General features: G+C 54.3%; 1 protein-coding gene across 5 annotated transcripts in view; it reads right to left on the reverse strand.

Moving 5' to 3' along the window:
- Positions 1–10,999: 10,999 nt before the first annotated feature.
- The window catches only part of FBXW11 (F-box and WD repeat domain containing 11), a 100,877-nt gene continuing 85,460 nt past the window's right edge, over positions 11,000–26,416 (reverse strand). For all 5 annotated transcript variants that reach the window (XM_037057764.1, XM_037057768.1, XM_037057766.1 and 2 more), the window contains 6 exons: positions 26,088–26,337; positions 22,777–22,895; positions 21,206–21,316; positions 20,312–20,390; positions 19,108–19,293; positions 11,000–13,450 (listed from right to left, as the gene is read on the reverse strand). In XM_037057764.1, the coding sequence (XP_036913659.1) occupies positions 19,132–19,293; positions 20,312–20,390; positions 21,206–21,316; positions 22,777–22,895; positions 26,088–26,337 (721 nt within the window). In that variant the 3' untranslated portion in view covers positions 11,000–13,450; positions 19,108–19,131. The remainder of the gene's footprint in view (positions 13,451–19,107; positions 19,294–20,311; positions 20,391–21,205; positions 21,317–22,776; positions 22,896–26,087; positions 26,338–26,416) is intronic.

The following is a 26,416-nucleotide window of genomic DNA, read 5'->3' on the forward strand; positions in this document are numbered from 1 at the left end:
GGCCAGGTGGCACCCCAGGTCTGTGGCTCAGAATCAGCCCAGCCGTGCGACCGTGCCACGTCTTCTGTCCCTGAGACCCCACATGCCCATCTGTAAAGTGGGTGACCACAGCCACCTCTCGGGATCCTTGCGGGAAACAGGAATAATGCAGCGTAGGGTCTGGTACGAAGCTCATGTTCAATAAGTGGGGCCCCATTAGTGGTTACTGTGGCTATAATCCGCATTATTCATGGGGCAGCCGAGGCGTCCGCCTGACCGGCAACCAGCGGCTTCTCCTCAAGTAACCGTCCCAATTTTCCTCTGGGGAGCCACCCCTGCCCCCTGAACGGTCCCACCCTAGGCTCCAGGGACAGGTGTGTGAATCGGGCACGACCAGGAGAACAGCTGAGTCTCCTGGACCAAGGGGGATCAGAGCCAGGATTTCCGTTCGAGCTGCGAGGGAAGAAAAGCTCTCCCATCGGGCCTACTGGAGCAATGACTAGGCAGGAGCGGCTGGCAAATATCTCACCCCGACATGGGAAGAGCGTAGGAATGAAGACAATATCAACAAAATCGGAGCAAAAACTGGGGGTGGGGGGGGATCTTCCTTCTTGACAACCTTGCTTAAGCACCTGGATCCAGCTATGCCTGAAGTTTACCCCATTCTAGACTATTCCATCACATGAGCCAAAAATTCCTCCTTTGCTTAGGCCGTTTTTGATCGGATTTTCTGGAACTGGAAACCAAGCCCCTCAACCGATACATAAGCCTTAAGGATGAGCGGTTGAGACGTGCCCCAAAGGGAGAGTGTAAGTGGTTAGCAGGTCTTACGGACTCACAGGCCATGCTCCCTGCACGGCAACACTCTTCTCCTCCTCCCCAGGGGACGGTAAGATACTCCAACAGCCTTTCGCACGTGCTAGTCAAGCTGTCCTCAAAGCCATGTTTCTCCACCTGGGGCTACTTTGCCCCCCAGAGGACACTGGGCAACGTCTGGCGAGATTTTTGGTCGACTGGGCGAGGGTGTCTACGCCAGCAGCATGAGGGAGGAGAGGCCAAGGATGCCGCCAAACGTCTCACAACGCACAGGACAGCCCCCCCTCTCCCCAACCGAAAATGACCCCATCCAAGCGTCAGCAAGGGAGGTTGAGAAACTCAGAAGGAACCCATCACCCAATATTGTACTCCTACCAGCCCCTCCCTTAGCAACCATGGCTTCCCGGGGGAAGGGGGCGGGTGAAAGTACCACACACACACACACACACACACACACACACACACACACAGTCGAAGGCAAAGCTGGGCTGGTGGGGGACTTCACACACTTTGTGGTGTTCTCTCGAAGCGGGCAATGCTGGGGCGCAGGCCCAGGTCAAAGCAGCAGCCCAGAGTTGAGAACAAGGCTTACACATGATCCCCTCTTGGGTCTGCAGCCCTCCCGTCACCATGACGACCACAGCCCGCCCCCTCCTAGACCCCCGAGGGGAGCAGGCCACCTCTCTGAAGATGAAGGGTCTCTCCCGTCCAGTGACACCTGTGTGTCCATCCAGCAGGGAGGGATCAGATAAGGAGGCAAATCGAACCGAGCTCACACACCCACTGAAGGGGGAGACGGCAGCTGGGAGAGAGCGGCATTCCTCGTGCCTTGCTCCTCAGAACGCTGGTCCCGCGAGACACTCGTGGGGGAAACAGCGACTCCCGGTTCAAACACAAACGCCTCCATGACCTCAGAGCAAAGGGTAGCACGTCAACGGCTCTGCTAAGTCCAGCAGTTCAAAAGAAAAAATCCCACTTCACTTTTTTAACAGGGTATTTCCCAAACTCACTTGGTCATAGACTCCTTTTCCACGTAGGATACTTTTTAAATATCCCATGGAACTATTGGCCTACAGGACATACATGGGGAAGCATTTCAGGGGAACCACAGAAAGATGAAACGGAAGATATTGATGAGATGTGAAAACTGACCCAGGGAAACCAGGTAATGTGGAGATAGACCGAGGCCCTTCAGCCTGAACTTGCCTTAAGCTTTTCGGAATGGCTCTTCCTGGTTTCCTCTGAGCACCCCCGCACTTACACGGCTTTTTCAAAAGCGACTCTCCAAGGTGGACCAGTGTCAGGCACTGGGATTGGGGGAACCTCAGATCCCTGCAGACCCTGCAGGGAGAGGCCAGACCTCGGGAGGCTGTGCGCGCAGAGAGAACACAGGCCCCTCTGGGAACACAGGCCCCTCCTGGAGAGCCATCTCGTGTGACAAAGAACAGGGCATTTATCCCTTCGATCTTAAGACCTCCAAGAAATTTCAGGAGCATGCAATTCCTACGGATCAGTCAGTCATATTGACCTTGTTAAAGTTTATGAAGGAGCTGGGCAGGGTTGGGAGCTGGGAGGAGCCACATGTAAGGGTCCTCCTAAGGGAAATGGCCCACCCAAGGCCACAGTGGAGGGAAATACCTTTAGGCTGTGCTTGAACGACGGACGGGCACGGATTGGACTGAAGATGGGCACCTGACCCAAGAGCACCATCCATTGGCTGATTGGTGACCCAGGCCAGAGCAAAAAAAAGTCCCGCCTAATAGTTTCAAGTAATTGAGCTGAGCAGCCTCGGTCCCTCTGGGATTTTTAAGTAGGTAAATTAGGACTAAATCAGCAAGCTGGTGGCAGAAGAAACAGAAGGTCATACTAGACAGACAGTGAGGATGGGTGACCTCCTGCTGTGAAGGGATCTATCAGCCAAAGCTGCCCAGGTCCTGACCTCAGAGCACTCACAGGCAGAGGCTGGAGTCCAGCCCAGGCTGGTGACCCAGCGACCCAGGGTCCCGGCTCCAAGGAGGAGGCCGGCACAGGGAGACTGGGATTCTGCTGTTCCGGCCTCAGCCGACCTTGCCCAGGGAAAGGCCGTTTGAAAGCCCACCGCCGTCAGGAGAGCAGGGACCGTGATGGTGACAGAGGTGTCCACATGGCAGCTGGGACGGGTCTGACCTCTGTCAGGAAGACCCTGGGCCTCTGAAGGCACCTTTGGAGTCTAGGGCCATTTGAACGTGAGTGTTCCTTCCTTCCCAAGAGAAAGTCTGCAGCCGTGACACAGGATGGCTGAAGTCACCCCAGAAGGCTGGCAGGACTGTCCCAGAAATCACACGGAGGGCATCGCAGAAACAATACATGAAACCTCGTTCCAAAAATAACGATGCTCTTGATGGCTGGGAGGCATTTGTGTTTCCATGGGGAGGGATGCTCAAGGTTATGCACTTGTCCTGAAAACGAAATTATGCTAACCACGACTCGGGAGAAAGGGGCCAAGGTCAACTTCACTTGCCTGAATTCTGCTTCGTAGCCAACAGGGAGCAGCAGCAGCAGCACCCCATCGCCTGCCCTTGGATTTTGCCCCAGGCTCGGGGACCTCAGCATCAGTGACCAGTGTCTTGGGCCAGGTGCGTGGGAGTCAGTTTGTTCGGCTGCCAGTAAGAGACAGAGGCAGCCAGGCCAGACCCCGTGGGCAGCAACGCAGGGAAGTGTGTCTTTGTCAGACCACCAGGCAAGACTCAGGCCGCGCCCCCACACGCATTGACCCCACCCCCACCCCGCATCACATACTGTCTTCGGCGCACTTGCACACCGGATCACGTCCGTGCTCTCACGGCAAACGAGTCTCTTGACACATATGAAAGTTATACAGTAAGGCTGCCTGCGAAGCCAGCATGGAGTGAAACTCACAGGCAATTTAAAATTCAGAATTTACCATTTTTGCTTCTCTCGTTTCCCCTCTCACCTTCCGAGAATCATTGAAAGCACAGAGTCAACTGAACGACCCAGTGTCTGCAGTGAGGCTTCCCCCCCTCGTCTCCCCTGACCAGCCGGGTGGTTCCCACGCCCTGAATGGGTGTCTGCACACGCTGTGTGTGCTCTACCCGGTGCACACGTCGGAGGGTCCGGGAGTCTCTGACTCTGTGGTGTTTCACTTGAAGCGCTCGCCTTGAACCTGACTGCCACGCAGGGCAGACCCCACGGTACCCGCACGACTCTGGAACCCGGGGGTCTGTCCGTTTGGCACACATCTGTCAGTACCTGTGGTGGGGCTGGTGGCACACCGATGGGCCAGATGGACCCTGGTGTGAAGGAAGCCCCCGGGAGCCCTGGCTGGGCTGGCTTCCTCTCACTGAAGGAGGCGCCTCGTCTGTGGTTACCCGACCAATGAAGTGCAGAAATGAGATGTGAACCCAAAGGCGGGCTCATTTACTCCCTCTTTCTGGGGCTCCTCAGATGTGCACATCGGGGGTGGGGCATGGGACAGCGCAGACAGCGGATTAGGGAGGAGGGGACATTCGAGCCGAAACCACAAGTCACATCCCATAGGGAAGTGGCATGCCTGGGGACAGGAACGGTGGACTCTGTGTGTTCCCAGCCCCCACCCCCCTCCTTGGTGGGCCTCTGCGCCCCGATCTTCCTTTGGGGATCCGCCTCCCTTCCCTTCTGATCTGCTTGGTGTGGGGTGGGTTCCCACCCTGGGGCTCCAGGGTGGCCATGTGGCCTGGACCTGGCCAATCAGAGCTGACACCTGGACAATGAGGAAGTGCCAGGAGAACAGCCAGGGCAATGCATGGCAAGCAGCAGGGGCAGCACATGCAAAGGTCTTGAGGCAGAAATAACAAAAACAGAAAGAAAGCGCGGTAGCTGGCGTGGGAGTCACAGAGGGAAGCGTGATACAAAATAGCCCCGGAGAGGCAGACGGAGGCTAGAGGGCTGCGAACAATTACAAGGAGTTTGAACTGGATTCTCTCACTAAGCACAACGGGCAACTACTGGAGAGTGCCAGGCAGGGCAGTGACCTACGTGTTCAAGAGATCTCTCCGTGCGCTCTGGAAAGACAATAACGCACAGCCTCTGGCACGTGAAGGTGTTCTGTAAACAAGAAGCCTCTTCTGCTACCCCATCCCCACCCGTGCAAAGGCCCGCCCTCCGTGCCAGGGTTCCCGGTCTGTGCCAGGCCGATAGAGGGGCTCAGACCGTCTCTCTCGCCCCCTCTGCGTACCATGAGGGGCCGAGGAAAGCCAGCAGACGAAGCTCCGGGGGAGGGGGGAAACCCTGTCCCCCTGACGACAGTTACCACCCAGGAGCGGAGATAAGGAGGGGCGGGCGGGGCTGGGAGCGGGAGCCTTCTGTGAAACGTGGAGTTGCTCCCAACACGCTTTTCAAACACACGTCTGCTCTTGCCCAGTCTCCTCCGTAAGAGACATGCTTTCGGATGTGTTTTGAAAAATATTCCATATGCTAATGGAATGTCACCATCTGCCAAAGAAGGCAGAGCTGTTTTTAAAGGAAAAACTATTACAGAACCGAGGTATTCACAGAGCGGCACTAAAGAGCCCGAATGTCTCTGACCCCAGCCTGACCTGGGCCGCCTCCTGTTACCAACATGAAAAGGGAGTGAGAAAATCTGAGGCCAATTACCTTCTCTCTCTCTCTCTCTCTCTTTCTCTCCTTCTCTCTCTCCCTCTCTCCACCCCCCCTCCCCACTTCCCCTCCCCTTCTTGGAGACATGATGAAATTTCCTGAAACAAAAACTCACAGCCTGTTCTATAAAATGCTTTCGCCTTTGGTGGGAAAAGCCCCGATGGTCCCTTTTATCTCCCCATTCCTGAGGCACAGACCTGGCCCCGGTCTGTTTGTGCAGATGGGCTGCAGGGAGCGCGCCCAAGGCCAGAGGGGCAGGGGTGGCGGCGGCGAGGGGGGTGCGGCGCTGGCTGGGAAGGGACGTGGGAGCGGGTGAGGTGGCCTGCGGCCTCCGATGAGTGGACAGGCATTGTTCCCCAGGAGGCCCCGACAGCCGAGGGATGGAGGGCTGGGGGGGCGGGGGGGCAAGTGTTTGGCAAGAGCGGTTTTCCAAGTCCAGGAGCGCCCCCCCTGGGCCCGCCAAGACCGTGGATTATCGCGTCCTTACCTTTCCAGCTGCGGTGGTGCCACCTCAGTCGCTGGCTGTAGTCCTGTGCCCTCTTCCTAAATTCGGTTGAGGTCCTTCTGGCCACAGTATCAGACCCCGTCAGCACCCCAGGCTATCTCTCCGGCACCTGCAACGTCCAAATCGAAATGCGTCACCGGCCACTGCCTCAACCTGCCCTCTTTCCCTTGGTGGGAGGTGGGGGGCTGTCCAAGCGCCCTCTGGCCACTCTGGTCCAGGGCATTCCCACTTCAAGGCCTTTGGGCCTCCCTGGCCTCTGCCTGGGACTGTCCCACTGGCTCCTGCTTGTCCTTGACACCTTGGCACAAATGTGCCCCAGGCAGCTGCCACCCACCACCTCGAGTCTCTGTTCACACCCTTACTTATCAAGACCCGTTTACCCCGTGGATCTGTGCGTGCCTGGACATGCTGGGTGTTACCTCTGTCCTCTGGAATGTAAGCTTCCTGAGAGCAGGGGCGGGCTCTCCTCCTCATCACAGCCCCCAACCCCACCCCACCCCACCCCCTAGTGGCGCCTGGGAGACACCCACTAAACTGTCCCTCGGAGCCCCTTGCCAAGTCCCATAGTTCCACGCTGAGGCAGCACTCCTCCAAACCACCCCGTGCTCCGCCTTCCCCAGACCTCCACGTTTCTCTCCCGCACCTCGACACTAGCTCCCTACCTGGCCACTTCCAGCGTAAGGCCCGCCAGTGGCTGCCCACAGCCACGGGACAGAGCCCTCACTCCTGGATCAGCAGGACGCACCGGGTGGCCCCAGGGACCCGNTGGCGCCTGGGAGACACCCACTAAACTGTCCCTCGGAGCCCCTTGCCAAGTCCCATAGTTCCACGCTGAGGCAGCACTCCTCCAAACCACCCCGTGCTCCGCCTTCCCCAGACCTCCACGTTTCTCTCCCGCACCTCGACACTAGCTCCCTACCTGGCCACTTCCAGCGTAAGGCCCGCCAGTGGCTGCCCACAGCCTCGGGACAGAGCCCTGACTCCTGGATCAGCAGGACGCACCGGGTGGCCCCAGGGACCCGGCCTGCCCAGCTCCTTGCGCGCCTTGTGCATTGCTGAAGGCACACCGTGTACATTTACGAATAACCAAAGAACATGCATGCAAGTGGGAGAAGACATGCAGAGGGTCTGCTAACGCAAGGGGGCCGGCCAGTAGGAGGCCTGGCTCCTCAGGGAACCCACTGGCATCTCTGTGCCCATGGAGCTTGGAGAGGTGGGGGTACCACCCTCTTTCCTGCACGTCCCTGGCCTGCAGCCTGCACACCCCCCCGAGGACTTGACAGTCTCTCCTGTCCACTCTGGAGACCTCCTTCTTCGAGGGTGATGGCAGACAGAGGTCTCAATCCCTTCCCAGAAACACACCCTGGGAGTATGAGAGGTTGACTGCTTTTAAAATTGAATTATTCTTAATAACAAATTAACCGAAATAACTTGGTATAAACACTGTTCACCTGGTCCATCTCCCTCCATCCCACTCCCTGAACAGCCCAGGTCCTGGTCTCGAACTTCCATCCTCCGGGACAGGCTCTCACTGGTGACCAGTGTCAGCTCCTGCCTGTCCCCTCAGCTCAGACAAGCCCCAGGCCACCTGAGCACAGTGAACATCGCACCTCACACCACCCTGGACCCTGCTAACCCTAGTAACGTTCTCTGGTCTGGCCATTTTGTTCCATCTGTTTCAACACCAGCGTTGAAGCTACCGAGTGCCTACTATGCACCAGGCACTGTAGGTTGTCATTCAAGCCCACCACCTCGGCGAGGAAGCTCGGGTTCAGGGTGAGGAACGCTGTCCCCCGTGGAGCCTGCTGCCTGTCTGGCGGCAGGATGCCAATCCGAGCTCGGTGTGCCAGCCCCGAGTCGTGCTCTTTCCCGCCATCCCGCAGACCAGGGACCCCCGTGGGGTGGTCTCCATCAGGACCTGACGGCTGCAGCGTTGTGAGAGCTTTCCTTCCCACCCCCCCCCCGAGCTGCAGGGTGTCTGGGAGTGAAACAGTCCTCCACAACGGAAGGGTCTGTTGGACTGAAGGAGGTGAAGGGCGGGGGGGGGGGGGGGGGGGGAGCTTACACTGCCCTCCCTGGAGGGCGTCAGAACAGCTTGAAGCTGTCCCTAAGGCGCGCCCGCTGCCGAGGACGGCTCTGGCTTCGTCCCTCCCAGTTTCCCCGAGCCCGACATTAACACACNGGCGGCAGGATGCCAATCCGAGCTCGGTGTGCCAGCCCCGAGTCGTGCTCTTTCCCGCCATCCCGCAGACCAGGGACCCCCGTGGGGTGGTCTCCATCAGGACCTGACGGCTGCAGCGTTGTGAGAGCTTTCCTTCCCACCCCCCCCCCGAGCTGCAGGGTGTCCGGGAGTGAAACAGTCCTCCACAACGGAAGGGTCTGTTGGACTGAAGGAGGTGAAGGGCGGGGGGTGGGGGGTGGGGGGAGCTTACACTGCCCTCCCTGGAGGGCGTCAGAACAGCTTGAAGCTGTCCCTAAGGCGCGCCCGCTGCCGAGAACGGCTCTGGCTTCGTCCTCCCAGTTTCCCCGAGCCCGACATTAACACACCTTCTCGGGTGTGCGGGGTGCCTCGTCGCACCTTCAGGCAGGTCAACACCTGGATGGTCACACACTCCGTCATCCCACAGACGTCGGTTGAGGTTTTCAACCCAGCTTTGAGCGAGAAAACCGAGCTGGAGCTCAGAGACCTAGGGGCTCCCAGAGTTCTCTGAGGCCGGAAGACCTCGTGATTTTAGGCCTAAATCCTGCCGAACGTGAAACCAATTCCAGCCCAATGAACAGCAGGCAGCTGGTTCGGGTGCCCAGTGATTGGAGACGGGCTCTTGGCCCCTCCTCCTGGCTTTTCAAACACCTTCCCCTTGCGGTCATTTTCACCAACCTGCTTTGATTGACTGACTGACATGCGCCGGTCCCTCTGTCCCAGGTGACAGAAATCACTGCTGGTCTTCAAGACTTCCGTCGCCAAACTCGGGCACCGTGCTTCCGTGGACCACTACTACAAATGGTTCAAATCACGTCAGTTCAGAGATGCAAGCTGGTGCCCTACAGTTTACTTAAAAAAAAAAAAGCCCTGGCTGGTGTAGCTCAGTGGAATGAGCACAGGCCTGTAAAGCAAAGGGTCACTGGTTCGATTCCCAGTCAGGGCACATGCCTGGGTTGCAGGCTAGGTCCCCAGTAGGGGACACACGAGAGGCAACCACACATTGATGTGTCTCTCCTACTCTTTCTCCTTCCCTCCCCCTCTCTAAAAAATTAAATAAATAAATTATTTTTAAAAACCCCAACACCCAACTTGTTCTAAAGTGGGTGTCTGCATAATGTGGGTCCCACCTTTCTAGAAAACGTGGACCTGCTGCCCCTGGTCTCCATTCCGCAAGGTGACACATCGCCTGGAGTTGGGGCATGTGCCCTCCACGACTTGAACGAGTGAAACCTTCTTTCACACACACAACTGCTGGGACCCCAAAAGGGGTGTGGTCACACAGCTAATGAGTAAGAGCCGGGCCGGTGGGCCCGACGGCCCAACTTCCTTTCTCCGTAATAGTGGGAAAATAAATAGGACGAAGGCAAAGCACCTGGCAAAGCACCCCTGGCCTCTGGTTGCAGATCCAAGTTCTCCAGAACCTCCATCATTATTGTGGGCTGCATTCAGAGCTGTTTGTAGTAATACCTCACCTATCCAGGAAGAAAACTGGTCTTTACCGAATAGCAGCTACACCAGGGTAGGAGGCGACCAGAGAGGCGCAGGAAGGTCCTCCCAGTCTGCAGCAAGGGGTCAGCCCGAGTCGCCACACTTACCTTGCCGAGCACGAGCAGGGACAGGAAGACCTGAGCAAAAGGAGAGTAAAAGGCAGGACGCCACCTAATTGTCCACCCTCAAGGAACTAGCTACATAACCTAACGGTGTAATCTTATAACCAAATACTAGGCAGCCATGGACAGAAATGACATCGAGGTACATGTACTGACGTGGCATGATCTCCTGAGGAGTATCAGATGAAAAAACACGGGACAGTAGGTGTGTACAGCACACTGCCATTAATGTTAAAAGGCGGGGGGGGGGGGCGCCACATATGTATACATATAGGTACATGCATAAACCCTATAGAGTATTGTCCATGGTAAGGTATGCAATGGTTAACACTGATTGGGAACTTGGGGTTACAGGAGAAAATCACTTTCACCCTTTTTTTGAAAGATTTTATTTATTTATCTTTAGAAGGGAAGGGAAGGAGAGAGGGAGAAATATCAATGTATAGTTGCCTCTCGTGGGTCCCCCGCTGGGAACTGGCTCGCAACCCAGGCATGTGCCCTGACTGGGAATCGAACCGTGATCATCCAGTTCCCAGGCCCGTGCCCAATCCACTGAGCCACACCGGCCAGGGCCACTTTCACCCTTTTTATGGTTTATACATTGATTTTCTTAACTAAATGCAAGTTTCATATTTTTAAAACATTTAACAATAACAAAAAATGGGTGGGGGCAATACTGTCTAGAAATACTTGAATTTCATCCCTGAAGTCCACAGCACTGAATCAGCAGACGAATGCGGGGCCACCTAGCTGTCCGGAAAACCCCAGCTCCCTCTCGGGCTGTGTGAGCAGAGCCCCCCAGACCTGCCGTGCTCCTTCTGACCTAGAACTCAAGCAGTGAGGTGTGAACCTGCAGACGTGAAGCAGCAAGCGGATCCAAGTCACACCTCCCCCCTCTCTGGTCAGGAACCAGAGATCGGCTCACGCCAGGGGCCACTGCCCTACATTTCCAGTGACTGGTGAAGAATCAAGGCAGTGCTCGTGGGAAGTGGGTTCCACCGGGGAGGAGCCCCGGGCCCCGGACCCCGGGCCCTGAGCCCCGAGCCAGCTTCCAGGAAAGCCCCCAGGGCACAGACTGTCGGCTGTCCTGCAAGTTCTCCCAGGCCAAAGGCAGTTCGCATTCAACCTCGTTTTATAGAGAAGATTTTTCAAGTCTATAAACTTTAACTGTATGTCACTGACTTACTAATAGCACACGACAGGGTTTTGTTTGTGTTTTGGTTTTTTGGAAAAATTTCTTAACAGAACATCGGGAGTATTGCAACACTTTATTTAAAGAGTATTGGCGTTGAATTAGTAGCTGAAGTAACAATTGCGTGAAGCCCGATTAGATGTACTGCATAATACTCATACTTGATTTATTGACATTACTTAGCAATTTATTGGACAAAGGTCAACTTTTGTTTTTTATTAAGCACATTCCACAGTACAAAGCTGTCATGAATAATATCTGTACAATTTAACAGCTTCAATAGCTGTTCAGACACAAATTTATTTCAAACAGATAATTGGCAAACATAATTAATTACAAGTTAGAATCAGACTATCCCAGTGCTTTAAAACATTAATATAGCAGTAATTTACACTTGCTCAATTATGGGTTAGCAAAATAAAGTCCAGAGTACGGCTGGGATTTACTACTACAATCCCAGAAGGTTGGAATTCCTTGGGTGCCCAACCCCACGCTGTAGTTGAAGTAGGCACGATTCAAAGGGTGTGTGCGCATTCGAAGGCCATGATCTCCCAAGGAACGAGAACTCTTGTATTAAACATGCAAAACACCAGGAAGTCCACTCGCCCAGAACTGCCCCCCCCCGCCCCCAGGCTCTCCTCGCTGGTCCGCCAGGACGGCTGCGAGGCGACGGGCGGGGGGAAGCCACACCAGTTTCACGACCGCTGTCCAGCTTACAGTGCCCACCGTACGAATGGAGGCCTAGCTTTTTACACTTCGAGGCTCAATTTCTCAAAAACAGAAATTCAGTCACGTGGGAGGGAAGGATGTAGTCAGAGAAGGGAAAAGCAAAGCCAACCCGATAAACAGATCACTCACACACACACACACAAACACACCCCGATCCCCACACCGTGCGTAGCGAGAGGCCCGGGCGAGCCGGGAGCCTGCCTGCGGCAGCAGAGTGTGCGTCCAGGGAAGAGGTGCATTGACAGGAGGTTCGCATTGGTCCTTTAACACGTCACCGACACCCCATGATCTTTGGAAACGATGGCGAGGGGCAAATCAACACCTGATATCGGACAAGGGAAAAGGGGTGCGGCTGCCGTCCTTTCCGTGCGTGGCTGGCACGGCAGCGCCACCCACACTCAGGCCGCAGACGGTCTGGAGTGCGGAGAACCTGCCGGGCCCACAGCAGCGAGGGACAGCAGAGACGGCGGGGTGGGATTTGTCAGTCTGAGGCTTCACCACATGCGGAGTCCCCTTCCACTCAAGACGTGCCCCTGAGCCAGCCTCGCCTGGCGCCTGGGCTGCCACGCGAGGCGGGGCCTGCTCTCGAGCTGAGGAGACCAGGGCGTGTGACTCTCAGGCCAGCGGGCACGGGCCTTCCTGTCTCCCCTCCCAGGGTCACTAACGCACAGAGTGATGGTTTCCACTGTGAAGCCAAGTGAACGCTATGGGAAGCGACCGCTAGGACTCGGGAGTACTTCTGAGGAAACGAAACGATGTTCAGGTGCCTCTCTACCGTATGTACTGCACAATGAGTTAAACGTTCTGTGTCAAACTTTAGAAATGACATTGTAAAACAGGAGTCCCATTAAAAACACACACCGCACGCACACAATGACAATGACAAAATAAAAACACCGTATGAATACTGCAGGAAGGTTCTAGGCAGTCCACACCAGCCCTGGCGCCGGGCCCTCGAGCCCAGCCCCCGGCTGCGTGCGAACACACTCTGAATTAGTGTCTCAGGCACGGGGCCCTGGCTCCAGCCACCTTGAGGTTAAACTGTTATGTACATTTTATCTACATGCAGATACAGGGTTTAAATTAGGAGGCGAGCACGTGTGTAAAGGTGTTACTCTACCAAATACCGGGAGATGGTTGGGGCCCAGAGAACAGTTAACGAAAGAGAGCTATGTTACCTGCTGGGAGGTAATACGACCTGGCTTACAGTCCTTTAAATTAAGAGAAATGGTACGGAAAGGAAGTGTAACCCCAAAATGTTACCAACACAACCCAGAGAAGCTTTCCCATAGTCCGCGCGGTCCTAACACAAGTCAGAACGCAGAGTGACGTGGACGGTGGAAAGGACCTCCTGCAAAGGAAAGCCCTGGACATTCTGGGCAGGTGTTTGGCACCCAAAATTTCACCAAAGGATGCTGTTTCTTAGTATCAGATCAAAGTGCAAAGCAACATAAATTAGAGGCCAAGTCTTCTCTTGACCGTCAATTTACTTCCGGAGAACAGCCTGCATGTTCCGTTCACACGGACTAGTTACACGGGAAGCGTTCGATTTTTTCACGGACGGGGAAGGAACGGGCTGCTGTCCTGCTGGAAGTCGGCGAGGCTAAGGTGTCCCTCCGGGGCGGAGGCCGAAGTCGGAGGTGGGGAAGGTCGCTGCGTGAGGAGTGGGCCGTTTGCATCTACCCAGCGTCTAGAACCAGCTCCGGCTTCGCGCCTCAGCCGTGAAGAACTCCCGCAGGCGTGTGGCAGCCATGTAGCCAGTAGTTCAAGACTAGGAGACCCTGGGGAAAAAACACCACGTGAGTACGACGGCCACGCTGGGCAGACAGGGAGCAGCACGCCACGGCCCACCCACGGGCACGCACTGCTGCGTGCGCGACCCAGGGCTGGCCTTCCCAGGGTCGGCGCCGGGATAGAGGCGGCAGCTGTTCTCTGTGTCCTGCAGGCCGGGTATCGTGTGTGCCTCGGCCCCATGGACACCCTGTCAGGGGCACACTCGTACAGCCACACCACCAAGCAGACCCCTAAGGCTCAGTTCAAGGCATGAGGGACGTTCATTGGTGAGAGGGGGGTTCAAAGAGATGCCGAGTCTATAACCTGCCGTCTCCCAGTGTGGTTGCCAAAAAGTGGGCCTCTCACAAAACATGCCTACTGTCACACTTTGTATTTAGCATCATCTTTTAGGACATTCAGAACCTACAAGTGCCTGTCCCATATCTTCCTACAGTGCTTACTATCGTTGCGGACAAAAATATGCAAAGCTAGTGAATGAAGTGACTGTCCTGCACAGAATGCTAATCATCAGAAACCACCTCCCTGTGAGATGAATCACTAATAAAAGGACAAGAAGGAAGACTGTCAAATGGTCCAGACATCTTGACCATGACCCTGAGTCAAGCACACATTTCAATCACGATCTTCACACTCGCCCACGTGTGTAAATATCATGCACACACCCCTAAGCAGAACACTCACGGAACGAGGCACATCACCGCGACACAGGCTGATGTTTTCCATTCAAAATTTCATCCAAGTCACGTTCCGTTAAAATGATTTCACAATCACTCACGCGTCACAACCCTTCCCAAATGCCGCACTGAACCACTGGTCTAGAAGATCTAAAAGTCACAGGTCCAAAATTCTATTGGGGGGCGGGGAATGGGAGCGAGGGGGAGAGAGAAGGGGGCAGAGATTGATTTTTTTAAGGGAAACTTTCCTAAAAGGTTGTCGGCTCTCATAGATATCAGGAATTCAAATAAGCTTTCTCAATGAGCTCAAGAAAGATTCAACTGCATTTGCCACTATTTCCCCAGGAGGGATCTTAAAGGCCCCGAAGGATTTCCGTCGCACACCCAGAGGTAAGAGGTGGGCCGGCTCACACGCTGTGGGCGGGAAGGCGCGCTGATTCAGCCCTTCCGGAGGACAACATGCCTCAGTGTGTCGGGAGTCTTCACATGTCTTATCTTTCCACCCAGATACTCAAGACAGTTCTAGAATTTTAACCAAAGGTAAAAGAGTTGGGCAAAGATTAAGCTAAAAAAAAAAAGCACACACACACAAAAAAATATCAGTAATGTGCTTTACAGCAGCTAAAAGCTGGATAGGGAGTCACCAAATATATAATAACAGGATATAGCCAAACACTCGAATGTTATTTTGCCATTAAAACGATAACTCAGGGAAACGCCAACGCGCAACAATTTCACAACAAAGAGAAACAAAAATATTTGAAAACCTGTGGTTATCAGCCGTATTTTTAAAAGCCTAAAAAGATATATATAGCAGAGTTAACAATGGTGAGCTGCAAATAGAATTTTATTTCCTTCTTTTGATTTATCTGGTTTTTTACCTTATTTTCTAAATGATCTTATATTGTCTGGTTATAAGAGAAATGAGAACTACCGTATCTGTAGCTCTTAGGAGCTAGAAATTTTTAGAACTGACTTGGCAAATACATCTGTGGCTAGGACTCCCGACAGAGAGGTGTTCTCACCTAACGTTCCGGGGGCGAGTGTTTTACTCCAAGGTTAAAGCACCATCAGGGCAGCGTTTCTCATGATGCACAAACCCTACAGCATCACATGGTAATAATTTTTTTCATGTTACAATAAATGAAAAGTATTTGGAAAAGAGCAATAAAAACCATGAAGTTAACTGCCAAGGTTGTCAAAAGTAATTTACTCTGAAGAGACAAACATGTTTGAGGTCTCACCGCTTGTGCTGCTTAAAAAGCAGATAAGGTTTTTCCACTGACTTGTAATCGTGGGTCATGACAAGGTGGCTGTTCCCTACACGGGACTGGGTGAAGGGCCTGGAAGAAGTGACACCGGGTTTCTTTCCACACGGCCGATGGCAGAAACAGCGCCGCTGATCACCATTGCATCCCTCAACCAAAGGCACCTGGAATCGGGGCCCTTTGACGTGACACGTACAAGCCGCCCAGCCTACGAACGTTCACTACGTGCGACGGTGAATGCGCTACAGCGCGTCACGTGCTCCCTGCACGGGGGACTCAAGCAGAGGCTACAGCTGAAGCGGGGAAAGAAACATATTGCTTATAGAAGAAACAATTAAGGATGGAATAAATTTCACAAAAGGTGTGCAAGACTTCGAGAAAACCTGTGCAAACCCTGCAGAAGAGACACTGAAGAAGAGAGGGGGGGCCGTGTTTACGGGCTGGGAGGCTCAGCAGGTGCTGAGACGAGACTCCTCCGCACAAAAGGGTTTAGCGCCAACACAGCCCTGACCCTCGCCCCGGCGGTCATCGTCCTGGATTTGACAGTCTGATTCAAAACTGAACGTGAAAACCTGAAGGGCCCTGAGCAGCTGAACAGCGCTGTTAAAGCCGGAAGACTCACTGCGTGGCCTGGCATTGGCGGAAGGAGGGCCACGTGGCCACTGGGCAGAGGAGAGTGGAGACGGAGCGGGACAGGTGAGGGGTCACCTGGATTCCGGCCGCGGTGCCGGAGCAAGTCAACGGGGCGAGGAGCGTCTCTCCGTCAGGCGGCACTGCAGTGGCCAGCCACCTGCACAAACACAGGCACAGCAGCGTCCTGACCCCGCGCCCCACGGAAATGAGCGCTGCGCGGAGCAGAGACCTGATGTGAAAGTGGAAACTCCCACAACGACACTGGTCCACCAACGGCCACTGGCTGCACTGCGCTGTCTAAATGTATGTTTAAGAAAAAGTACAATCAAATACAATCAAAAATCCAACTAATTTCAATTAAAATACAATGAAAATTTCAGTTCACAGGCGGCAGTGGCCGCATCGGGGGAGCTGCAGGGCCCCGGGCAGTCGGCGATGGTGCAGGGCACAGCGCGGCCCCGTGAAACGGAACCGAACCTGGTGGTGGGGCGCAAGGCGGGGTCTGCTGGGCCGGAGCGGGTCAGGCTGGGGCCACAAAGGCAACACAAGGGAACTTCTGGGGGCGACAGAAATGTTTCTATCCTGACTGTGCGGCAGTCGCCGGGATGGGTGCATTTGTAAAGACTTGTCGCCATGCAGCACACTTCCGGGGCAGTAAATCGGGGCAGTCTGCTTCACACACAAATCACGCCTCAATGAAATGGACTAGAAACACCTCGACAGGGGCCTGGCGGCGGTGAGGGGCAGGGCTGGGGGAGGAAGATTATATCCAGCAGCCGACTCGGCCGGTCTAGACACCTGGTTGGGAAGTCTCACTGAGTGACCTTTGTGTTTTGCAGTTTCACCTGTGCTTACGGAGGGACACAGGCCAGGGTGGCCCAGGAAAAAGGGCGCACATGCGGCCTGTTGGCCATGGGTGTCACCTGCCCAACAGACAGCAGTGAGAGCCTGGAGTACGGCAGACACTCCCCTCGGCACTGGGCTGCGGTGACGGGCGCCCCTGTGAGGGAGACGTGCCAGCAACAACCCCTAAATTAAGTCCCAGGAAGTGGAGGGGACGGCGGAGCACTGGGCGCATCTCCCCAGTGGGAGTGGCACAACAAGGGGTGGGGCGGGGTTGGGGGGGTCTGCACCACCCGGCTGTATGGGGAGAAATTCAACGGAGTTCCGTCGGGTGGGAACAGGTGAGTGCCGCGTGGCGGACAGCACGGGAGGGAGAGGAAGGCGCTGAACCCCGTCGGCCAGCTCTGCGGGGAAACCGCGGCCTGCAGACAGCAGGGCGCAGTGAGGCAGAGGGCAGCTGGTGGGAGTCGGGCTGGAGAGGAAAGAGCAGGAGGGAAATTCACTTTTCGTCTGGGTCTACCCCTCCTCCCATTTTCTCAGGCGTTTTGGGAAGGGAGGCTGAGACGGGAGGAGCAATCATTCAGTCACTTTCGCCTTCTTCCTCTGCAATTCCCCACGTCCAGTGAACGTAAGGACTGCACTCAGTAAATGTACAAGTCCCACCTAAGGGTTTTTCACCCGACTTAAGAATTTATCCAGAAAGTAGCTAGGGGTCTGGTCACGATCACAAGACACAGTGTGATCACACGTGAGACCAAGAAGAGTGATCATGCAAGTGGCTTACTGGTCACTACAGTGGCTGGCCTCCGCACCCAGGCAGGCACAGCCAACTCACTGTGGCACCGAGTCACCTGGGACCCACGTGGGTCCCCAAGTCCTTCCACAGGAAGCGCCCCACCAGCCACAACTGATCAGACTGAGCATGAAGAAAAGACTAATCTGCCATCCGGCTGCAGAACCCTTGGTTCGTCACTAGTGGATAGAACGGGGGCAAGGCCAGAGGTCAGCAAACGTTTTCTTAAAGGGCCAGATAAATATTTAGGATCGTCCAGGCCACCCTATGGTGTCTGTCGACAGTACTCAGCTGGGCCCCCGGAGCACGGGAAGTGCTACGGACAACACGTGAACAAGCAAGCACGCCTGTGCTCCATGCAACGTGGTTTACGGACACTGGGATCTAAACTTCATATAGTTTTCATGTGTTGTGAAATGGTCTTTTCATTTTTTCAAGTATTTGAAAGTGTAAAAAAACCTTCTCGGAGCTTGTTGTGGGGAGAAAAAAACCAATCAGGTGGTGGTTCCCCCCCTTCCCGTCAAAACATTCGCAACTCTGCACTTTGACTGTCCTTAGAGCTTAAGTAGGCAACGAACGGGCAGGAAAATTCGAGACTGTGAAAAGCGGCTAAGCATTAGGGAGTACCCCTCACTGAAAATGAATTGTGTTAATCACACACGCACGTACCTAGTACTACATGTACATACACATGCACACACGTATACACACTGCTACGCTTAGGTACATTTGATCCTACAACGGTAGCTATGCATGGAATTCACTGGCAGATTCTCAGAGTTTGGGGTACACCCCAACTAAGGGGGGTCGTCAGGCCCGAGGACACAGCCAAGTAAGGTTTCTCACTTGTCCGAGGCTGGACACCCTCTATTATCAAATGTGCCCCACCGCGGGCCCCTAAGTCTTCCCGGAGATGGGCGAAGGGCCTTGCTTCCGAGCACCATGTGGACGAGGAGTGAGCGGTGGGGGCCCTCGCACACACACCCTCTCTGAGGCCTCTCTTCTGGGGAACGGCGGGCGGGGTGGGGGGGTTGAAATGGCGGCGCGGGCAATTTTGAATGTTGGTTACGGTGTTTTCTTTTCTGATTTTAAATTAAAGACAGAAGTGAATGACAGGAAAGAGAAAAGGGAGATTCCTACACCCTAACGCAGAGGACTCTTCTGGTGTTAAGTTGGTGTGACAAGAGAAACCACTTAAAAAGTTTGCAGGAACAGGAGCAAACTTGTGTGTCAATACGAAAACCGACAACACACAGGATTCTGACACAGACTTCATTCAACGGGGCTGTAAAGACACAGCCTCGCCCTAGCCCTCTGTGAGGGGGCACCCGATACAGATGAACCACTGGGTCCCCATCACCGAGAGAAGAGCCTAACCACAGCCCCCCCCCAGAAGGTGACCCCCGACAGCGCCGTGGCACCGGCGCACTCACCTGGAGCGGGTGGGGCACAGACTGTTATCTGGAGATGTACGTGTACGTTCTGGAGGGCGAGCGGGTCTCACTCTGGGCGCTGGGAGGCACGTTTAAGAAATCCCAAATCAAAATAGTGTCATCGTGAGAGCTGCTGATGATCTGAAATTCATCAAACTGTAGCCGAAACACACGTCCAGAATGTTCCTGTGAGGCAGAACAGTGGGGTGAATGAAACGAGACCGCCAAAATCAGTCCCCCCGCTCTCACCACCAGGCGTGTGGCCCAGGTGGGAAACACAGTGATGTGTCCCGGCTCCCCGACCCTGAGTTTCCAGAGCTCACTGGGCCCTGTCCTTCGGCCCAGGGACCAAACACACTGCTTTTCCTTCTAGGTCTGATCCTGGCCCATTAACACCACAAAGAAAAACTGTGACTGTATCACAGAGGGTCTTAGAAAGGCAGACAACGCTTAATGCCCATCCTTGTTTGCTGTCAAAATGCCAGGACCGTGTCTCGACGTGACTGGGACTGTCTCCGACAACAGCCAGCACCGAAAGGAATGACGATGAAACATTAGACACGTGCCCGTTAAGACAGAGAAGAAAACAAGAACGGCCCTAACTGTAGTTCTGCACATTCTAGTCAATTCGAGAAGCAAACATACGGAAATAAAAGGTAAAACTATTAAAAACAAGAAAAATCTACCAATATTTTCAAGCAACCATCTCTCCAAAAGCACAACAAAAGCAAGCAGACTATTAGAAATGATGTGCTTGGCAAAGCTTCGACAGCAAGATTAACAGTTACAAACTAAGTTCTCCTGTACGTCAAAGCGGTAATCCACAGGACGCAGACTGAGGGGGAGTCGCACCGGCACAGCCCCGACATGTGCTGTCTGGGAAGTGCGCGGCACGACCAGATACCCGCATCAGGAATCCTCTGGAACCTGCGGGGAGGAAACCCTCTGCTTTCTGAGGATGTTGCCCCCGTCCCCCGTGAACGAGGAAGCCTGCTCTCACACCCCGCGTGGTGCAAACACTCCTCGGGGAGGGGCTCCCTGCAGGGGAGACGTGGAGAACTCCGAGTCTGGCTGAACGAAAGGACCACAGCAGTGCATTTCTCTGGGGACACAAGCTGCCGGTGACACACCCCGCGGGTCTGTGTGCAGGTGGCCACCCTGGCACAGGGAACCCCCCCGCCACCCACTGCCACAGGCCACTTACCACCAGTGTGCGCAGACACAGCGTGCTTGCTGGGGCCCGCGGGTCGAGAGCAGCTTGCAAGTCCCAAACTTTAATTTTCCTGGGAAGGACAGTGGAGCGCGATGAGCGGAACATTTTAAACACTGCTGAGCACGTCTGAACTGCCTATTATCAAGGTGAGTGGGGAGCTGTGTTCTTATCTTACAACCAAAAATGGTTCTTATCTTCAACCAACCAATTTTGAGAAAGATAAAGACCCGCACATTCTCTGACTTGCTGGAATTGTAAGGAAGCGTTTTAAGGCGGACGAGAAGACCGCTGCAGGTTATCTGAATTCAACCCTGACTTGATACTCCCCGTCACAAGTCCGTTCGCCAGGGCTCTCGGGGGCTGGGGCGGTGCTGCCGGCAGGAGTGAGGGCTGCCTCTGAACACCCATGGGTGCCTCCCTCCCAACGAGGCAGACGTCGAAGTCAGTAACAGGAGTGTGGGCAGGCCAACGAACCCGCTCGTGAAGTACACGCAAGGTCGTCTTGAAAGGTTTACACTTGCCATTTGCTCATTTAAGAAGCCACGAGGCTTTTAAAAGAGGTTGTTCGGTTCATCAAAAGGGGGAAGGAAATTTATCACTGAACTGGAGGGGAAAAGGGAAAAACCCACGCCTGGTTTAAGGCTCAAGGCAAAGAACTGACCTCCCGTACAACCCACCCCACGCCGCGTTCACATCGGTTAAAAGCACTCGTTTGGGGTCATGGAGGATGTCCCCGTGGGGTCCGGGGCCGAGCGGTGCAATGAGCTGGCCATCCGTCAGTCTCCGAAACCACCCAGCACAGGACCCGGCCACACACAGTGGCTCCATCCGCACACTTGCCCCTCTTGCTCTACGACAGCCGGGCACCTGCAAGGGGACACGCACCCGTCGTAGGCCCCACTGACGATCCTCTTGTTGTCGAAGCGGATGCACCGCACCAGTTCCTCGTGTCCCTCTAGGACTCTCAAGCAGGCGCCACACTCGATGTCCCAGAGCCTGGAATGCAAACAAATCTCTGTGAAACAGCCCCTTGCACGGACCCCACTGCCCCCGCATTCCTCACGTCTGTCCTTACGTGCTTCTCACTGCTCTGGAATTTACTTCCGTCCACACCACACATGTCTGTGTGGACACTCACACCGCTCGAGTGTTTTTAAGCACTCACTGGGGAGGAAGCCTTACATTTCATTTTATACATTTTGAAACTTTTAAAATCACATGTGCGTATTAGTAATTAAATAAGGTCAACAAGTTAGAGACTTCCACCCCAGGCACTTCTAGCCTGGAGTCCATGAGGCCCGGAACCAGCACGGCGGCCTCCCTCTCCTGAGGCGGCGTGGGGACGCCCCTTCTCAGACACAAGCAACGCGCTGGGCCACCAGGCTGCGCGGCTGGCGGGGCGGCTCATTAGGCACACGCAGTGTCTTAGGACCACAACCCCAGAATGCGCGCACACACCCCAGCCCTTTTCTTTGCATGGGATTTATATAACAATTCATTTATTTTAAAAACAAAATGTTTTCTGTTACTAGTAATTTTTCTACATTATTTACAAAAAGAAATCACAGCAACCTAACATGCACAGATGAAAGCCAGGGAGCAAATGCCGCAACGAACTCTCAGCCTCCCCACCAGCAGCCCCCAGCCCGCACGGACACTGCCCAGCACCACGCTGCCACTCTGTGAGGCCCCCGAGACCCAGTGAGGAAGCTGGGGGCTGTTCGCCGCGGAGACAGTAACACAGAGCACGATGAACACAACAGAACCGAGATCCCAGCACTAACGTGACTTTCATGATATCTTACACGAAAACTTAGAGCAGTCAGAGCCCCACCCTCCCTTTCTCAAATAATCCCGAGCCTAATCTTACTTTTTGCCCAAACACTAGGAGTTTGGTCATTTAAAAAAAGCTACCAGCACACACTGGGACAGGGTGACAATGACTCAGGATAGTTGAGCAGATATTTAAGGCAACTCTAATGAGATATGAAGTGTTTAAGGATGGCTATCTTGATCAGAAAGCAAGGACACTGAGTATTGGGAAGAAAAAGGGAACTCAAACCCACGACCAAGCAGGAAGAGATGACCCTGTAACCCAGGCCCGGGGGAGACAGAGAGAGCGGCCACGCCCCGCTCGCCCCCGCACTGGGTGGGAGGCAGGAGCTCCGGGTGTGGGAAAGCAGAGCCAGGCCAGACCGCGCGCCCTTCTGAGCTGCGCTGGTATCAGGGGATCCTGAGTAGAGCTAAGGTCATGGAACCTGTGTCCTGGGGGACTCCTGGCAGAATACACACTTTACCCACGTCAGAGCCAAACAGAGCCATCTGAAGTTCATCTGATGAGTTTCCTCATCTGAAGCTCCCCACAGACTGGGCTTCCAGGCATTAACAGTGGGAGGGGAGCAGACATCGTGGCAAAATCACCCTGCCGGCTCTATCGACGCCCCACCTCCACCTACCTGATGGTGTTGTCCGATGACCCGCTGACGACCAGCCGGTCCCTGTACTGCAGGCAGGCGATGCCTCGCTTGTGCCCGTTCAGAGTGCGGACGAACTCACAGGTGCTCGTGCTCCAGACCTGCAACAGACCATCAGCGTCCTATTTTATTTCGTTTCTTTAAGAGTTTGTTTATTTTTAGAGAGAGGGGAAGAGAAGAAGAGAGAAGAAACATCAATGTGTGATTGTCTCTCGCGCACCCCCTAGTGGGGACTTGGCCCATAACCCAGGCATGTGCCCTGCCTGGGAATTGAACCTCGACCCTTGGTTTGCAGGCTGGTGTTCAATGCACTGAGCCACACCAGCCAGGGCCATATCAGCAATATTTTAAAGAATGAATGCAGAGAAGTCCCCTCACAATGTACGTTAAAAACAAAAAGAAAACCAGAGCTTCTAGGAATGATCAAAATACTTGACTACGAGACACAGGCGGGCAGCTGGGGAACAGACTGGGCAGCAGACAAGTCTTGGCTGCTGAGCGGTCAGTAACACTGGGATGAAACCAGAGGGCGCTGTTGGGCTCCAGACCCTGCGCCCGCTGCAGAGAGAACACCTTCTGGGTGGTACAGACAGTCAGCTGCCCAGAGGGAGGAGTCTGGGCCAGGCTTCATGTTTTTTACCAGCTGACACGTCATGCCCAACGTAAGCGATGTGAGCGAGCGTCACCTTTCACACCTTCCTCTCTCCAGCAGTGTCTCGGACAGTTCTACTAACTCTGACACATCACCCCTGATACTGTCAATGTGGAATAAATAATCGCTCTTTCATGAAACCATCTGTGGGACACAGATGTGCACACACACACACAATGTGTAACCAGCCACATCAGGAGACGCAAAGCAACCGAAGTGGCCCATATTATTGTACCAGCTGCACTTGGTGGCTGAATGGAGAACTAGACGTCCACATGCAAAAGAACGATGGGAACCCCTACCTCACACTATGCACACAAATCTAATTCAAAATGGATCAAAGACTGGAACGTAAGAACTTAAACCGTAATGCTCTCAGAAGAAAACACGGGAGTAAGTCTTTGTGACACGGATGAGGCAATGGTTTCTTAGATGTGACAACACAGCAGCAAAAAGAATGAACTGTGAAAATGGACTTCATCAAAATTAAATTGTTCTGTGCTTCAAAGAAAGAACATTACAAAAAAGTAAAATAAAACTACAACACACAAGATGAAAGAAAACATTTGCAAATAATTATCTGATAAGGACCTTATAATCAGAACACATAAAGAACTTCATGTATGCAACTAAACAATAAAAAGACAAATAATTCAGTTCGTTAAATGAGCAAAGGACTTAAGAGTCTCTCCCACATAAAAATGGCCAATAAGCACATAAAAAGCACTCAACGTCATTAGTCACCGGGAGATGAAAAGCAAAATCACAGAAACACCACCACACACCCCGAGGATGGCTGCAACAGCAAAGACAGTAACAAGTGCTGACGAGGACATGGAAAAACCTTCCAGGCTGATAGGACGCCACAGCTCTTTAAGGCCCAGACCGTCTTGACTTCCAGGCACTGGCTGGTCTTGTACCAACTGGTGTGGCTGAGCGGTGAGTGGACTGTGACAAACACTAGCTGTTCAGCATCCAGGCCACCCAGTCTGTGCTGTCTGGGGTGACACACTAGAACGCCGCCTGGTGTGTCATAAAAAGGGTTTTGAGCCAAGTCCCAGCACTCATACACTGCTGGTGAGACTATGAACTGGCACAGCCACTTTGCAGAACAGTTTGGCAAAAGATGAAACACAGAGTTGCCATCCAGGAGAATTCCAAGTATGTGTCCACACAACGTTTACGGGAGCAGCATTCGTAACAGATACCGAGAGCGCCCACCAGAAGGCCCATCGGCTGATGAGAGGGCAAACACAACTCGGTGCATCCACCCACCCTGCTGCACGCAGTCACTGGGTGAAGTGAAGCCCTGCTCTCTGCTGCAGTGTCCATGGGTGGACCGCAAACAGAACACACTAAGTGAGAGGAGCCATCCCACAGGCTGCGTGATTCCATTTATACCCATTTATACCCAGAATGTCCAGAAGAAGCAAGTCCACAAACCGAAGGTAGATTAGGGACGGCCGGGGACCAGGGGAGGCAAACGGGCCAACTACTGATGGATAAGCTTTTTGGAGGGGGACTGAAAACGGGCTGGAGCTAGTTATGGGTGCGAGACACTGAGAACAGACTAAAAGCCACTGGACTGTGCGCTCTAAAATGCGGAATCTTAATGGTATGTGCAATATAAAGCTGCTATAAAAACTTAAGGAAGCCCGAAGTCTAAAAACTGAATGGATACTGGAATCAGAATGGCATTTACCGCACCCTGGGGGGTCATCCGAAGCTACAGACACGGCCAGCCACCTTGCTGCGGCTGGCCACGTGCGGAGTTTCTGAGAGACGGGAGGTAGGGTGCTGGGTGCCGCCTCTCTAGCCCAGGGTCTGTGGCCTGACAGGCTCTCAAAAACGAAGTGAACACATCGAATCTCAGCTCTGCCACTGGCGGGCGGCGAGGTCTCCAGTGCGGTTCTCCACTGTCTGAGCCACGCCCGTACACAGCGGGCAGGACCTACTCGACAGAGCGCCGGGGGGCGGGGGGAGGCACAAGGTGGCAACGGGGAAGCTCCAAGTGCACGGGACATGTTCAGTAGGTTAGTTCTCTTCCTCTTGCAAAGGCCGCCAACAGTGTCACTGCCTGAAACAGAGGACTGACCGCTCTGTGCCCCTGCCCAAGGCCCTTTCCTTCACCCGTGCCGTGACTCCAGAGCACGCAGAACGGCACGGCTTCAAGGGCTCCTAAGCGCGAATGGAGAAGCACCAGGTTGACAGAAACCTCTTCCGCTTTCTCTCCCTTCTAAGGGACANCTCTGCCACTGGCGGGCGGCGAGGTCTCCAGTGCGGTTCTCCACTGTCTGAGCCACGCCCGTACACAGCGGGCAGGACCTACTCGACAGAGCGCCGGGGGGCGGGGGGGAGGCACAAGGTGGCAACGGGGAAGCTCCAAGTGCACGGGACATGTTCAGTAGGTTAGTTCTCTTCCTCTTGCAAAGGCCGCCAACAGTGTCACCGCCTGAAACAGAGGACTGACCGCTCTGTGCCCCGCCCAAGGCCCTTTCCTTCACCCGTGCCGTGACTCCAGAGCACGCAGAACGGCACGGCTTCAAGGGCTCCTAAGCGCGAATGGAGAAGCACCAGGTTGGCAGAAACCTCTTCCGCTTTCTCTCCCTTCTAAGGGACAGGAGGAAGGAGACACACTCACCTTGATGGTCCTGTCACCAGAGGCAGACACGATGTACTTATCATCGAAGTCTACCACATTGACAGCAGCACGGTGGCCGACCAAGACGCGCCGCAAGGTGATGTCGGTGGCGGAAGCCATGTCCCACACGGCAATGGAGCGGTCCTTGGAACAGGTCACCATCAGGCCGTTGCTGAAGCGCAGGTGCAGGACGGCCTCGTTGTGGTGGATCAGCGTGTTCAGGACCTCGCCCGTGTTCACGTCCCAGACTCTGGAGAGCAGACAGCGCGACGCTGAGTTAGCGAGACAGAAGGAGAGCCCACGGTACCCATCTTTTCTTGGCCCTTTCT

This window comes from Sturnira hondurensis, unplaced genomic scaffold (assembly GCF_014824575.4).
Source record: "Sturnira hondurensis isolate 20B ecotype Veracruz unplaced genomic scaffold, ASM1482457v3 Scaffold0009733, whole genome shotgun sequence".
In the NCBI taxonomy this organism is placed as follows: Eukaryota; Metazoa; Chordata; class Mammalia; order Chiroptera; family Phyllostomidae; genus Sturnira; species Sturnira hondurensis.